The sequence below is a fragment of the Zootoca vivipara genome, chromosome 6 (genome assembly GCF_963506605.1).
Source record: "Zootoca vivipara chromosome 6, rZooViv1.1, whole genome shotgun sequence".
Taxonomy (NCBI): Eukaryota; Metazoa; Chordata; class Lepidosauria; order Squamata; family Lacertidae; genus Zootoca; species Zootoca vivipara.
The window spans coordinates 32,552,513-32,568,068 of record NC_083281.1 but is presented as its reverse complement, the minus strand read 5'-3'; the positions used below and the strand labels follow the sequence as shown (position 1 = coordinate 32,568,068).

The window sequence follows — 15,556 nt, the reverse complement described above, 5'->3', positions numbered from 1 at the left end:
ATGATGTGACTGACAGTTCAATGGTTCCCTAATCTCAGTTATCCTCAATCCCATTAAATTGACCCTGGAAGGGAAATCCTGGTCCATGTTCCAGAAAGAATGCTTTAATGTTCATTGTCACCATCCTGTACACCACTCATTCTAGAATAGTTGCCACTCATGCAACTCAAGCGATTTCTACAATCTTTATGAGTATGAATGCTGGTTTCACTTAGAGAAGTATCACCACCCCCTGATATTATTTGCTCAGAACCCTGTGAATTCAGCCTACTCTTTCTTTGGGGCTTTACTTCCAATTAGGTTTAACTGAGTAATTGCCTCTACCTTTATACCGTTGTTCTTTGGTAGGGCAAGTTCACATATTTTGCCCTTAATTAAAGGAAGGGGCAGGAATAACCTAATGAGCACCATTCTTTCCTAGGGCTTGGAAACATGTAAACCAATAAAGTGAAAAAGGTTTTTTGTTTCAAATTCCTTTGAGTTAATGAATACTCTAACTTCTCTTTTCCTTGTCATTGGTGTTGCCATCATTTTTCTTTATAAAGGTTTTCTTATTTTGGCTCATCTAATCTTTTCAGCTCTCAGTGCAAGATCTAAGTGCTGTTCTGACCATTCATACTTGAATATATGTGTCTATATGGAAATTCCTCCATTTATTTTTTGCATTCTTAGGATGTCAGCAGAGAAAAGTAATTTCTGAAACAATTTTAGTTTGGTCTCTTAGGGAGTCCCTCACTGGACAGCCTCTCCAACAATGGGAAGATAAGCAATTGTTTGTGTAACTTAGCTTAAAAGAGGATTCCATAAACATTGTTGGATTAAAGAATGGCTTTCTCCACAGTTTATCCTTCAAAGTATTGGATATTTCTAGGTCCAGGTTTTCCTCCTGAGGGGAATTTATATTTAATGTTCAGGTGTTGAGGTGTTAATAATGGAGAAGTACGGTAAAAAACAGTATTCAATAATCCATTGAAATCTAATAGTAAATAGTAAAATTAAACATCAGCAAATACTAAACAGTTTATGCTTATCAATTACAGTAAAGAATTACTAATCTATAATCAATAAAAATAGCAAATCACAATGCATAAAATACCACAAAACATACAAAACCACATTAAAAGGATCAAATTGATACACAGTCTAAGGTTTTCTGGACTCCATTTCATTTGGACTAACAGAGTGAGAAGACGAATAAGTTTGCCAATAGGTTAGGATGATTAGATTATGAAGCAATTGTGCTGTTAAGTATTTCTATTTATCTTCCACAGCATTCCTTCAATGACTAGGTTTGTTGCTTACACACCTTTACCTCTCTTTGTTTTTGTACCAGTTCTCCTGGTATATAAGCAGTGTGTGTTTGAATCTAAGAGTTTTCTGCTAGCATGAATTTGGTTGAAAGTAGAAGTGACTTTCAGTCAAATAGATAAAGTTTATTTTAAAAAAGGACTAAAGACACATCTCAATCGTCCAGTGGATTTTTTAAAGTATCATTTTTAATACAAGTACTTGTATTTGCAAGTACCATCTTAAGGTGAATTCCCCTCTTCTTTCTCAAACTGCAATTGATGCTTGCTGTAACATATCTAAAAGAAAGATTGCAGAATGTAACACATATAATGAATCCACTATGATTTCTCTAATTGGGTGGTAGTCTGAGTAGAAAGGCAAATGTTAGCGGGACTGTTTCGGATGTTACTTTCACCCCATATAGATGTGAGCATTCATCCTGTCAGACCATAGGACAAAAACATTTTTTCTAGTTTCTTTTTTTGTACTTGCTCTTTGTCTTTCCTCTATTTCTCTTAATGTGGAACTAGCTTTTTATGCAAAAACTGATTAGGAGAAGGAGGAGACAAAGATGTATATCTATACAATAACTAAAAAGGTCAGTTATTAAGTGGACACACCAAGTTTGTGTCTGATATAGGTCTGCAAGATCTAAGTGTGGTTCTGACTATTCATACATTGAAGATACGTGTCTATATGGAAATTCATCCATTTCTTTTTCTTTTTCTTTTGCATTGCTAGGATGTCAGCAGAGAAAAGTAATTTCTGAAACAATTTTAATTTGATGTCCTTTACATATACTTATGTGTGCTGTAGTCTGCTTTTCTTAGGAGCCAGTATAGTCCTGAATGTTAGCTTTGGATCAAAGGAGTCTAGCCCAGGCTAGAGTGGAATCAAACATTTCTCCCATTTCAGATCTCTGTTTTGAAAAAAGGATATAGTGTCCCTGAGAACTTGGTCACTATTGTGGGTTTGAACAAGATAAGAATTGTGTAAAACACAGCCGCCATTGGGAGCCATACAAGTACAACAACCCTGTGATAGCAGTTATCACACACTCCATTCACATTTCTCACTATGGCCTGATTCACATGTCTTGCTAAGCTAAACCATGGCTTAACATAAGCATGTGGACTTCTGGGAAGGAAATTACACCTTCTTTGCTCCTTCTCAGTCATTCTGCTGCTGTGCTGAGCTGAGCCGAGCCATAGCTTGGTATAGAGTATCATTGGAAATTGGGATTGTGGTTTATGTCTCTTCAAACTAAACATGAGTTGTAACCAAAGCTTGTCCTATTGCTTATGGCTCATGGTTTGCCTGTCAGAGTTAACCCATGAGCCAGGGTTCAGATGACACTAAACCAAACCATGGCTTTGCTCAGCACAGTGCAACAACAGAATGACTAGGAAGGAGTGAAACAGCTGCAATCTCTTCTCCAGGAGCCCCTGTTCTCTCATGTTCACCATGATGTGCAAACCAGGCCTGTGACAGCAGTAGGAAAATAATTTGCATATCTATTAAGCTTACAATCATAGGAATTTGGGTGTCAAAGAGTGATATGCATCTAATCTAGATCTATTTATGAACCATTCCTGCTGACTAGACCTTTTGGTTGCTCTGATTGATTAACTAGGCTTGTTTTTCTCTTTAAAACTGTTTTTTTAACATTTTGGCATTGTTGTATTGTAAGCTGTTTGTTCTCTCATAGACTGTGAAAGGTGGAATTTCAGAAACACGAATTGAAAAAAGAATTGTCATCACAGGAGATGCAGACATTGATCATGATCAAGTAAGACTTTTAGTTTAGTGACTATTCTTAGTATGTGCACATTGTTTCTGGCATTTTTATCAATGGAGCAGTTGATGGACCAAATATGTAAGATACCTTTGGGGTCTCCAGAGGGATTTGAAAGTTCACCCATGATAAGATTCTAGCCAGATTCTGAACTCTGCCAACCTTCATTGCATAGCTTTCATCCTGTACTGAAGAGACACTGCATTACCCTGGCCTTTGACATCTGAAATACATTTTAAGACCTTCTCTATTCTTTTGTATTGTAAACTGTTTTAACTGGTTTAAATATCATATTTTTAGACTAAAAGCTGCCCTGTGACCTTGTGGTGGGTCAAAAAAAGAATCCAGTAAATAAGCTACAACCTTGTTGCCCTGAATTGATCCAAAAATGTTTCCCTTAATGATAGGTTGCAAGCCTTCATTACTATATGGAAAATAGATGGTAAAGTTAGATCGTGATAGGAAGCAAAATGTTGTTGCCCTAAACTCGATGCAAGATAGTTTGTTCTTTATGCCATCTTTCTTCAGGTTCTGGTACAGGCCATCAGAGAAGCAAAGGAGCAACACCCAGACATGTCTGTGACCAAGGTGGTTGTCCACCAGGAGACTGAGATTGCAGAATAAATAGCAAGACCAGCTACATATATTATCAGGTAGTTTTCTTTCTTTCTTTCTTTTTTGTTAGCGCTGCTGCATCTTGAAGCGTGGCAAGGTTTTCACCTAAGTCACAACTGAAGGTTCTTTATTTCTAGCAGTTTTCAAGGAAAGCCTTTTCAAAACTTGTGCTTGGTATATTTTGACTCTGTCCTAGCAGGACTTTTAACAGGGAAGGTTCAGCAGCTGGTAGATGAGGGGCCAGGTCTGGACTTTAAATTCCTATTTTGTAAGTCAACACTACAGCCCCAATATAAGACAAAGTGCTTCTATGTGCAAGAGGTCAGCCTGGCTCTGGTTGTAACATTTCAAATCTGCTTGAAAGTTAGCTGCCACTAAGACTAGAGCAATGACACCAAATGCATTGACTTAAATAGGCTGGGCCTGCACAGCATAAAGCCCACAGGCACAATGTGTAACTTCAGCTTTTGTCGCCTTCTAAGGCTTGCTCTCAAACCATTACATGTGGCCCACAGGCCACAAAGTAACTAAGTGAAGGATTTGCTTAAAAAGCTCATGTGCTGTTACAGTTGTTGCTAGAAGAAGTTAACAGGTTCAGAGGTCTGTCCCACAAATGCCGTGACATTGCAATGGTTGCTAATGCAGTCTGAAAGTTCCACTTCCTTCTCCATATGCTGTCATGTATCTTTTAAATACATCACAAGTGTCTGTATTTTATTACCATGGATAGTTAATGTGGTATTAGTGCATGGGCAGTTAATAGACCTCACAGTTGTTTGAGTTTGCAGTCTTGCTGTAGACTTAACTACGATTTTGGGTGCCCATTGCTAGCTAACTGCTTTTTGTGGAACTGAACTCTGAACTCCCTTAGTCCACACACAATCACATACCACCCACATGTAATTTTGAACCTCCAGGCTTGGTAGTTGGATCCTGAATTTAGGAGGGAGAGCCCCATCCTTTTAGCAGCCTTTCATGCCTTGGGGTATTCAGTGTGGCGAGAGCCCTCTCCACAAGTCTTGACACTGCTTGCTCAAGTTTCCCACTGGGTGTTCCCCTTATGTGTTGGGCACATTGCCAACACTCAGAGAAGGTTAGCTTGAGAACTGCACAGCTTTGCCAACTTTATTCCACCAGTGAAATTCAGCTAATAATAATAATAATAATAATAATAATAATAATAATAAATTATTTATACCCCGCCCATCTGGCTGGGTTTCCCCAGCCACGCTGGGCGGCTTCCAACCGAATATTAAAAACAGTACAGCATCAAACATTAAAAACTTCCCTAAACAGGGCCGCCTTCAGTTGTCTTCTAAATGTAAAATAGTTGTTTATTGCCTTGACATCTGCTGGGAGGGCGTTCCACAGGGCGGGTGCCACTACCGAGAAGGCCCTCTGTCAGCTTACTCTGTCTAGTCACTTTTGATTGGCTGCAGCAGAGCTTATTAAATCTGTGAGTGAACAGGAACTAGGCACTGTAGAAAGAGGCCTCCCAATGCTACATATTCACAGAGCAGGATGCTCAGGTTTGAGGTATGTGTTAATGCACCCAAAACGGTATACCATGGGAACCTGGTTTGTGGAAAAGTGGCATTCGGCAAACTTTTCTGGACTGTGCATATTCATTGCAAGACAGGAAATGTAAGTACATTTACTGAGGAAGCATCTAGGGCAAGGACCCTAACAAGTTCAAAACAAAAAAATGTGATAATGAGGCAATGATCAAAAACTTATAAAACTAGCATCTGAAAAGCAGATTTAAACTTATGAGTCATTCTCAAGCACTTGAGTAGTATGTGCACAGAATATAACAAAGGATACATGGTAGCTTGGCTTCATTACTACTTCTGATGGAGTGGATGGGACTAATTCTCATCTCTGTGTGTGTATTTTGGTGCTGATACCTAAATACACAGACCTCTTGCCATGTGTGAAAGGTGTGTGCATATGGGCAGGAAGATACAGACAATTTACCAGCAGATGTTTCAGAATTTCATACTTGTTTTCTACTGATTGGTAATTTAGCATAAATTTGTATTTCCCTAGGCGATGTCTGTTTCAGTCTGCGAAGGCCACCCGAAATATACCAGCAAAACTACAAGGAAGCTACCTTGGAGCACCATGACCTCAAACTTGCCAGATTTACTCTCAGTCAAACATTCAATCATTTATTACTAGGAATTTGTGCTTTTTGATGTTTACTTGGGATTCTCCTTAACACAGTGGATCCTTTTTGATTATCATTTTTATATTGTGACCGACAGTATGCCATACTTTTCACAGTACTGATTTTTTTTTTACAGTTTTGCGATCCCCCCCCTTTTTGCATTTTTTGCATTTCCTTTCCCACCACCTTTTCTGGATCTGTATTATGAAGTCAGAGGCCCCCACAAAAAGAACATGTAGAGCTTATCGAAAGTGATTGCCTTTGATTGAACTGCATTGCCCTTCCTCCTCCTTTTCCTCCTCAGTTTGTATTCTCACAAAACTTCAAACATGTTGTAGTGTAGGGGTCTCAATGACCTAGAAGTGACCCCTCTTGCCTGAGAAGTCAGCAAAACACTTGTGCAATGCTTTGTCTTGGCTCTTGTGGATCTGAGATATATTCAGAGTTTCCTAATCACAGCTATTTTATATATGCCAGGTGCAAATGTGCCTGCCCTCTTTTCCTCTGGATTTCCCTTGCTTTTGTTGGTTTGTCAGCCCCTTAGATGCTTGAATATAGCAGGAGGTTGTGGTATTTGCACAGGAATTTCAGTAGTAGTCTAGGTTCAGGAATGATGGAAATTGCTTCACCTTTTATACTGTGAATTCTAGAGGTTTTAATCAATTGTGACAAGGCACCATGTTTTTCCAGCTCTCTCCTTTTTTCTTTTTTGCACTCCTTGGAATACTAAATCTCTTGTAAATTCTATCTCCTATCCCCCCCTTTTGTTCTCCATTAAATTAAGCCTATTAGAATTGTGTGTTTAAGAGGTGTGGGCTCTACATGCTACGAAATAGGCTGTAATTTGCAACAATAGGGTGGGATGTTCATTTCTTTTCTTTTTTCTCCTTCCCAATTGTTTGTGTTTTGAGTTTTTGTGGTTTTGATAGCATAGTTTTAAAATCATATTGGTTTTTAAAGCGCTATTTAATCTTGACACACTGGCAACATATCACAGGAAGGGATAAATGAAGCACAAGTCATCCCTTAGAGACAATCCAGCATTCCTAAATCTGTATTCTTTAAGCAGGCAATTACAAAGGCATCATCAGTATTGTAGATTGTTTCCAATGATTGCTGTTAAAAACTAAGCCTGTACATGTTGCGAGTCACTTAATGCTCCTTATAAGACAATATAATAGTTCTTCTTGGGCACAGTCCATAGAGCATACTACTGTTGCACCTCCTTCCTTTGAGTCATTGAGGTCATACAAAACTTATTGCATAAGGATGCTGAAATGCAATGGTGGCTGCTCCGTTGCTACCATGCTAAATGAAATAACAAACCCCAGGATTGGCTGCAGTTCTCAGGATCTTAACCTAGGTGTGTTCTGATTGGCTATCACAAGAGAATGTTGAATGCCATAAAAAAAAGGATCCAAATCAGAACAAGAGCAGATTTCTCTGTGTGGGTTTGTTTTTACCCAAAATAACTTTATCTCCTTATCACTTTAAAAGTACATTTTTAAAACAAACAAGGTAGTTGGTATCAGTACTCTTAACTGGGAAGCAGTTTCATTTCCTTTAAATGTTTTCCCTATGTAGGAAGAATGAGAGGGTTCCAAATTGGGATGCAACATGTTCTTCACAAATAGGATGAACTTCCTCTCCATGCTTAGTTGAAAGATTTCCTTGGCAACACTAAAAACTGCAGGCTTGTTCTTTCCTTCCAGCAGCATGTGAAAGTTCTGTAGAATTGTGATTTTCTGAGAGGTATGAAGTGCACCACCTAATAGCTGAGGGATGGGATGTGGGCTGATTCTGTCATTTAAGTGAAGAGGAATGATTTCTGCTGTTTAAAGAAAATTTACAGAAAACAAGGACACACATTTAAAATAATCTTATTTCAGTGAAAACAAGCAGTTGTGTGGAAGCTATATTATCATACCGCATCTTTACTTTCCCCCTCAGATTTGAGTAGGTTTCAGTTAGAGAGTTAATACAGTCTTATTTAGAGTTTGAAAGCATTATGGACATGTAAGAGTTTAGCACTGCTCAATCAGCTTTGCTCCAATGTGCTCTGGAGTCCCGTCAGCCACAACAAGCCTACAGGGGTTGCCATCTGATGCACTTAGCCGGGAGTAAAGCCCAACTGGAAACAATAGACTTCCTTCCAAGTGAACAAACTTGGGCTGTAATACTATTTGTGGGTTTCTATATGCCCTTTTCTTTACAAATAGAACTAATGGGCTACCTTCCTAAAAATCTTAGACTGAATTTTTCTTTAAAAAAATAACAAATCAACCCATAGCACTTAAAAATGTATTTATTGTGGAAGACAATTTTGGTTGTGTCACTTTCTTTGTGCGTAATTCTTCTGCAGCTTCCTTTTCCTCTGCTATTAAAAGCTTTACACACCAGCTATAAGATAGCTCCATAATTCTAAAGAAGGCATCTTTATCAAATCTCAAACCTTACTACAAGTGCAGCGCTGTTACACATTTATTAATGGAATTATTGCTTTTCAATAGGTTATTTGAAGGTATGTCTTGTCCTTCCTTGAGCATGATTTTTAACTTTTTGTATCCTGGTGAAGTCCTGTTCTGTTTTAAAACTCTACTTTCAGACACTTCTTTTGCATGAAGTTTAGATTTCCCATTAAACAGGAATTTATTCTTATCTAATCAGGGGCATGCTTCTCAGATTGTCCCTTTTCCTGACCACTGACCCACCTATTGCTTTTCCAGTTTAAGAGCTCTCCACCCCTTGTGTGGCTCCCAAATCCACCCATGCAGGAACCTCATCCAGCAGACACGTTGCCCCTCCCACTGGGGGGTGATTCAGACTTTCCATACACCCCCAATGCTCTCCTGTCCTATGTGGACATCTGACATTAACATCTTTTGCACATCCCCATCTTTCCCTCCAGGGTGTAAGTATTTAGCATTGCTTAAAAATCCACTCAAATCTCAATCATTCAGAATCATAAGGGAAGAAAGCAAGTGAGAGAAACAATCCTAGGAGGAGACAAATGCAAACGGGCAGACATAACTCTGAAGGTAAATTATTAAGTAAATAACTCATTGAGGGTCACCCAAGTTTCTTTTTGAAATAGTTTTTTAATCCATCACATATCCTCTTGGCAAAAGTCTAAGGCATTTAGGACTAACAGCCTTAGGTGATAGAATTTGGTCTTGCTTTGTCTGATGAATAGTAAGCTTTCCATCTCCAACAGAAGATCCTTTACCTTCCTTTAGGTTCAATCAAGACAGTATGTTCTCTGCACAAAACGGAAGAAAAAAGTCTGCACTGAAGTAACCCAATTCTGTGGCAAGAAATGCTGAATTCCGCTACTTGTATAAATTATGCAAATCAAGCAGATTCATATTACCTTTGTGCCATGTATTTTGCCATTTACTCTCACACTATATAATTTCTGCTTCTGATCATTGTAGGGAGAGAAGCACAATGCTTTTACAAGGTACTCCCTTCTTTAATGACTAGAAAACCTATTCAACGATTCCCCCGGTTTCTAGATTTCAGCAGACATTACCCGCACACTTGTAAACTTAGCGTTAATAAATCCAGAAGCTTGCTTTAAAAAATAAAAAATACATTTTTATTGGGCTTCTTAGAAAGCTAAATCACAACAATCCCCCCCCCCACAGCCTTCAATATGCTACCTTGGCTATAGGGAAAACTTTTTCTTTAGCGTCTGGGCTTAAAAATAGCCACTGACATGATTACCTGTGGTAAGGAAGGAGCACCTGGCTACCAGGCAGAGAGTACCCTTTGTCAATAGACAAAGTTGGTTCTTTTCCATTTCAGGCTGCTTATGTGCCATAAGTAACCCACATACGCATGGGCAGACAGACTAGTGGAAACAAAACAAATTTCTTTTGAACTATACTTGCTGAGCTGGCTTACCTTTTCAAGCTGGGTGCTGAGAAGGCCACTTAGAACCAGGATGAGGAATCGGTGGCCCTCAAGATGCTGTTGGACTCCAACTCACATCAGCCCCAGCCAGCATAGCCAGCGCTCATGGGAATGGTAGTCCAGCAACTTCTGGAGGGCCACAGGTTCCCTATCCCTCATTTAGGACTGAGATACCAGAGATGCATCCCTCTGATTTATCTGCCATCAACATGGGGAAATTGCTGTTTCTTGTGAGTGGGCTGCTGGCACCCTCAAACCCACCACCATCACATTAATTGCCTGTAGAATAAATTTGGTTTCTAGAGGTCTTCGGAATTCCTGGGGGCCAGTGCTACCATTAGGGGCAGTAAATGAAATATGGTCTATTTATTTATATGCTGAGATTGCAATATGTTCCCAGTAACTTCCTCCCTCATCTATGAGATTATCCGGAAACTGTCTTAACTGTATAGTAAATGAAAGCTATTTATGTATGAATGTGTGTACAGAAGGAAGGGCAGCAGGATGGTAATCTATACTGACCAAATTGGGAATAAAAAAAATTGCAACTTCACTTGCCAGACAGAAGTGGGCAACCAGCAATTAAAAGTTTTCTGGGTTTTATTTGGGGGAGTGTTCATAATCTGTGCTTTGCCATTTTCCAATAATGGACAATTAAATATTTGTGTTCTGACAGGGTTTTTGTTTTTTTACACATTCAGTCACAAATTATTTCACTGCAGATATGAAGGAGCTTTGTAAAAAATTTAAGACAATGGTGAATTGTATAGAATAGCCGATTATTACTTTCTTTGGGGGTGGGAGATAGGAACAGAGGAAAAAAAAGTAAATCTTTATAGCTTAAGTAGCTGTTATTTTGAACTTTTGTAGTCAAAGGGAAAGTAGATGTAGCATTTAGACGTGTTCAATCTTGCTACTTGTATTGCATTTTTTTCAATAAATTTTCAAATAAAAGATGGCATTTCTGGTTCTTCTTTGAAGCTCTACTTTGCCAGCACATTCTGAACTCTTAAATATTGTTGCATCTTAATTATTTTAGTTTATCTGCACATACAGCTTGAGCAAGGGTGTTTGCTGATAGCACTGTAATAAAGACTGAGAATTCTTGGAAGTTGGATACATCCAATTCCTGGGTCAACATGGTAGATTTAAGATCCTTTATGGTATAATATATTTATTTTAAAATAAATATTGCTTGGAGACATTTTAGGTAACAAGCAACTAATAATATTATAAATAAATGAGTGGTACCAGTGCATGATGCCACAGGTCATGCAGTAGTAGCAGTCATCATTTATGCAGCTGCATAATAATCATGAGAAACCTGCTGCTGGATTGGTCCGAAGGCCTATCTAGTCCAGCATCCTGTTCTCACAGTGGCCAACCAGATGACCATGGGAAGCTTGCAAGCGGAACCTGAGCACAACAGTGCTCTCCCAGTTGCTGCAGTTGAAAATCATTGTTTTAAGGAATCTCGCTCCCTTTAGCAATCACTCTGTTGAATGATGTTTCCTGCGCAGACATCAGATTTCATGCACAACCCTGAATCCTGCAGATTAATTCAATGTTGTACACTGCAGGGCCACCTGGGGGAGCACACTGCAAAGTTTGGGATCTATCAAGCAAGATGCTCTGGTTCTTTGCAAACCTGGAAAAGTGCACATATCTCCTCTCCATAGTGCAAAGGGCTCCTGTTGGAGAGCTAAAGCACACCACAATCTAGAAGTCTTTGTTTCCACATTTTGTCTGTCTCTTAACTTTTTGGTGATGTTTTGTCAGGTTTTTTCTCCTAGATTCAAGGGGACCGCTTTTAATACAGCCTGCAAATTATCCTCAGCATCTGGGAGAAATCTACACGGTTCACTGAAGCCACCAAGCACCTGAGTCTGAAGCCATCTTTTCTCCCCCTTAACTCAGCAATGTTAACGTTTTCCCTTCATCTCAGCAGGACAGATGTCAAAGAATTCTGAAAGAAACAGGAACACAAACTGCCAATGTATGCTTATTTGTCCCATCTGGAATGAAAATTCATGCAAAGGGTTTCCTTTGTATTGAAAGGATTGTGATGAAATAAAGTATTGGCAACACAACGTAATAATTATGTAAAATATTTAAGGTATGCAGTTTTGGCATAGCGGACAGACAGATAGTTTGGGCAGAAGGTGAACTGCAGCTAAATGGAAATATTGCATGCGATGAATGCAGGACGGAAAGGAAAACGGTGCCTTCTTACATCTGTACTGAGCAGTAAGTCCAGTCAGACTGAAGTTTTGTCATCTAATGAGTCTAGTGTAGGGCAGCCATGTGACATGGAGGTTTGGACCTCTGCTTGAAGGGCTGTTTGGTCCAATTCTAGTTCTTAAATGTAAATAATCTTCAGGGAGATATGAAGGGGCCTCAAAGTTGCCACTGGACAACAGACTGGGAAGGTACACAGGTCACCTGGTCACAAGTTTTCCCCACTATAGTGAGATGTATTCTAATAAAATTACAGTATAGCAATTATATCTACATTTGCATCTTTCCAAATGAATTAGCACTTTATCCTCTTTTGTCCTCTTTATTGGAGATGGCTTAGTTGACCACCATATTCTTGAGATTGTGCAAGGTTAAGGGGGATCCTTTTGAATATCATTCTATGTGCATCTCAGTCTTGGAATGGGCAGTACTGGTGAAACTGGCAAGACACAATTACTACTGTGGCCTAGCCAGCCTCACATAACCAACATGCATGCATCTAATTAATGCATGAAGGGGTTAAAACCATAGAGTAAGCTATCCTGTCAGATTTAGCTCACCTTGGGAGGGACTAGGTAACACTGCACAACAAATGTTGACAAAAATCATGCCTCTGCAGATTCTGAGGTGCCAAACATGAATATGACACTGAAAACAAAATTGGTTACTCATTCTTAGAGATCTGTAATAGTTTATTGTATAATCGAGGATTATATACATACATCATGTACTGTAAAAGCCAAGCAAAGTTTGCAGTCATCTTTGTGATACAGAGACATGTCCTAATCCAGTTCCTTGTAGTTTTCTGCCCTGACATTCCCAAGGAAGTTAGTTGACACCAGACCAAGCTTTTTTCTCGTCATTCTGAAGCAGGTTGTTGAACATCTCATCTTTGAGGAGCTTGTTGATCTGAGGACCAACAAAGACTCCCCTTTTAATTTTCGCTTTGCTGAGTCAAGGGAATTTGTCAGCCAGGTATTTGAAAGCTGATTCAGTTTGGTCCATTTATTTTTTAAAAAAGTTTTTCACCAGACTGAGATTGATGTATAGGGGCGGTAGTAGGATTTTGAGCATTTCTGCCAGTGCTGGCTGTTGCACATTCTTCTCTCCATCCTTCGGAGACCAGTCTCTTCACGTAGTGCAAAGCCTTTGCTTGGCTGCCCCATTCACATAAAAACAGAGTACTTTGTATATTCCAGCTGCACAAAGTCACCACAGAGATGCCACCCTTACTTGCCATATTGAATACAGTCTTAACAGCTGTTTTTAGGTTGCTGTGGGTTTCTTCCATGTAGACAGTGTGTCTGACGGGAATGGAGGGAGGTCTTTTTCCATTATGCAGCTACACCGCCTTGAGACTCAATTTTGAGGAGTCTATGAATAGTCACCATTCTTGTGGGTCACGGGATTCCGAGGACATTCATCAGACCATCTACATCATAGCAGAACACAAGGCCATCTTACTCTCTGAAGTAAGGAGTAAGTAAATAAGTTACTCTGAAGTAAGGCCATCTTTCCGGAGGAAGAGAGGGGAACCTGCCCCGTTGTATATCCAGGGGGGGGGCGGTGTAGAAGACAGTCTCCTTTAAATTCCTGGGAGTTTACCTTAGTGATGACCTCACTTGGAAAATCAACATAACTCAGGTGGTCAGAAAGGCCCAACAGAGACTCCATTTCCTCAGGGTCTTGCAAAAGAATAATGTTAAACAACAATTGATGAACTCCTTTTACCGGTCCACGATAGAAAGTGTCCTTTCATATTGTATCACAGTGTGGTATGCTGGCCTGACAGCCACAGACAGAAAGTCTCTACAGAGGGTGGTGAACATAGCACGTGATATTATAGGCTGTCCCCTGAGCCCACTAGATGACATCGCAAGGGATCGTTGCCTTAGGAGAGCGAGAAAAATTCTCAGGGATGACTCACACCCTGGCCATCACCTCTTTAATCTTCTACCCTCAGGCAGGAGATATGGAAGTATAATCAGCCGTACCAACAGGCTAAAAAATAGCTTCTATCCGTGGGCTGTTAGGCTGCTGAACGGAAAATAACATAGCGCAATTGACTTGCGAGGTGGTGTGTTGTTCGATAAGAGATTGAGTGTTTGGGTGGGTGGGGGGAGACTAATTTAATTTCATTGTACACAGGTTGTACAATGACAATAAAGGTATTGTTATTGTTATTGGTAAGGTGCAAACTGCCGGTCAGACATTTTCCTTGACGATTCCATTGCTGAAGTCTTGATCCCAGTAACTCCGCTTTGGCCTTGGACAGCTCCAGATCTCGAACAAGATTGCTTTGTAGTTCTTGTGTAAGAACATGTGGTGGGTGTATGGATCATCATTAGACACCAAAGGCTGCAGAGAACCTGACGTCAGTTTGCCTCCCTTGTCTGAACCAATGTAAAACTCTTTCGGAGGTTTGGGAACCGAAAGTCCTCCAACCTTTCGGAGTTGATTGGAGAACAGATGGTATATTCGGGTACGCTACTGTCCACTTCCGTTTCCTCGTGATTGGTGGAGATGGATGGAGGATTAACTCTGTAAATTAAAATGTAAACCTCCTGCCCCATGTGTGTGAGAAATATGAGAGTAAACAGGCTGTGAAGCGCTGTAAATGCCCATTAAAAACTGCACATGATAATACTGTGCTAAAAGAGGCACCCCCCTTTTCTCTCACATAGGAGAGAATGCCTCTTCTGATGTCAAGTTACCAAATACATCTAGCAGGTACGGCTGTTGGATGCTATCGGGATGAAAAGGTTTTTATCACCTGTGACATAGGTGTGTCAAAAATTAGGGGTACAGCATTCTCCATTTCATCTCATTTGTTGGCAATCTGACCATCTCTCTTATCTAGTCAGTGTATTTGTTATTTACCTTTCATTGTCGTTTAAAAAGAAAAGATCGTTATAATGCCATTCAAATTAAATCTCGGTCGTATAAAAGCAGAGTTGGGGGGAAATCTGGAGAAGAACGTCTTCCTTTTTGCCTCTCCCTAGGCAGTATTTGTTGAAAAATTGTATCTGTTGAAAATTTCGTTTTGAGGATCTTCAGCCATAACAAGACGTTTAGAGGCTCTTTAACAAAACCTTTTTTTAAAAAAAGTGTTTTTTCCAGTTCTTATAACATCAAATAATAGTACAAAATACAACGATGCAGTATAGAGCATGTAATTCACATCAAGATTGTTTACATATTTCATTGGTCACTCTTTAAGAAAACTTTGTTCTAATTTGTGTATGCAATGTCTTGTAGCTTGATCAAGCCAGATAATCACACCAGACCATTGGCATAAAAATAAGCTCTTAAATCCAGGAAAGAAAACCCACCCTTTTCTCTAAGTGTACATATTATTTTTAATTTAACCCTTGTTCTATTTTATTTTTACTATCCAATATAAAGCCACTAATGTTTTGTTGCCATTTGTTCAATTGGGCTCCCCCCATCCCCGTGCCTTCCCACATTCTTGGAATTCTTGGAAGTATTTTCATTTTGAGAATGGCTGTTTTATCTAAAAAAAGATGTTTCAG

At 39.5% G+C, this 15,556-nt stretch overlaps 1 protein-coding gene across 15 annotated transcripts in view; it reads left to right on the top strand.

Annotated features, from left to right (window-relative positions):
- The window catches only part of EPB41 (erythrocyte membrane protein band 4.1), a 138,471-nt gene extending 127,444 nt beyond the window's left edge, over positions 1–11,027 (top strand). For all 15 annotated transcript variants that reach the window (XM_060275742.1, XM_060275743.1, XM_060275740.1 and 12 more), the window contains 3 exons: positions 2,999–3,079; positions 3,614–3,738; positions 5,750–11,027. In XM_060275742.1, the coding sequence (XP_060131725.1) occupies positions 2,999–3,079; positions 3,614–3,709 (177 nt within the window). In that variant the 3' untranslated portion in view covers positions 3,710–3,738; positions 5,750–11,027. The remainder of the gene's footprint in view (positions 1–2,998; positions 3,080–3,613; positions 3,739–5,749) is intronic.
- The last annotated feature ends 4,529 nt before the right edge of the window (positions 11,028–15,556 follow it).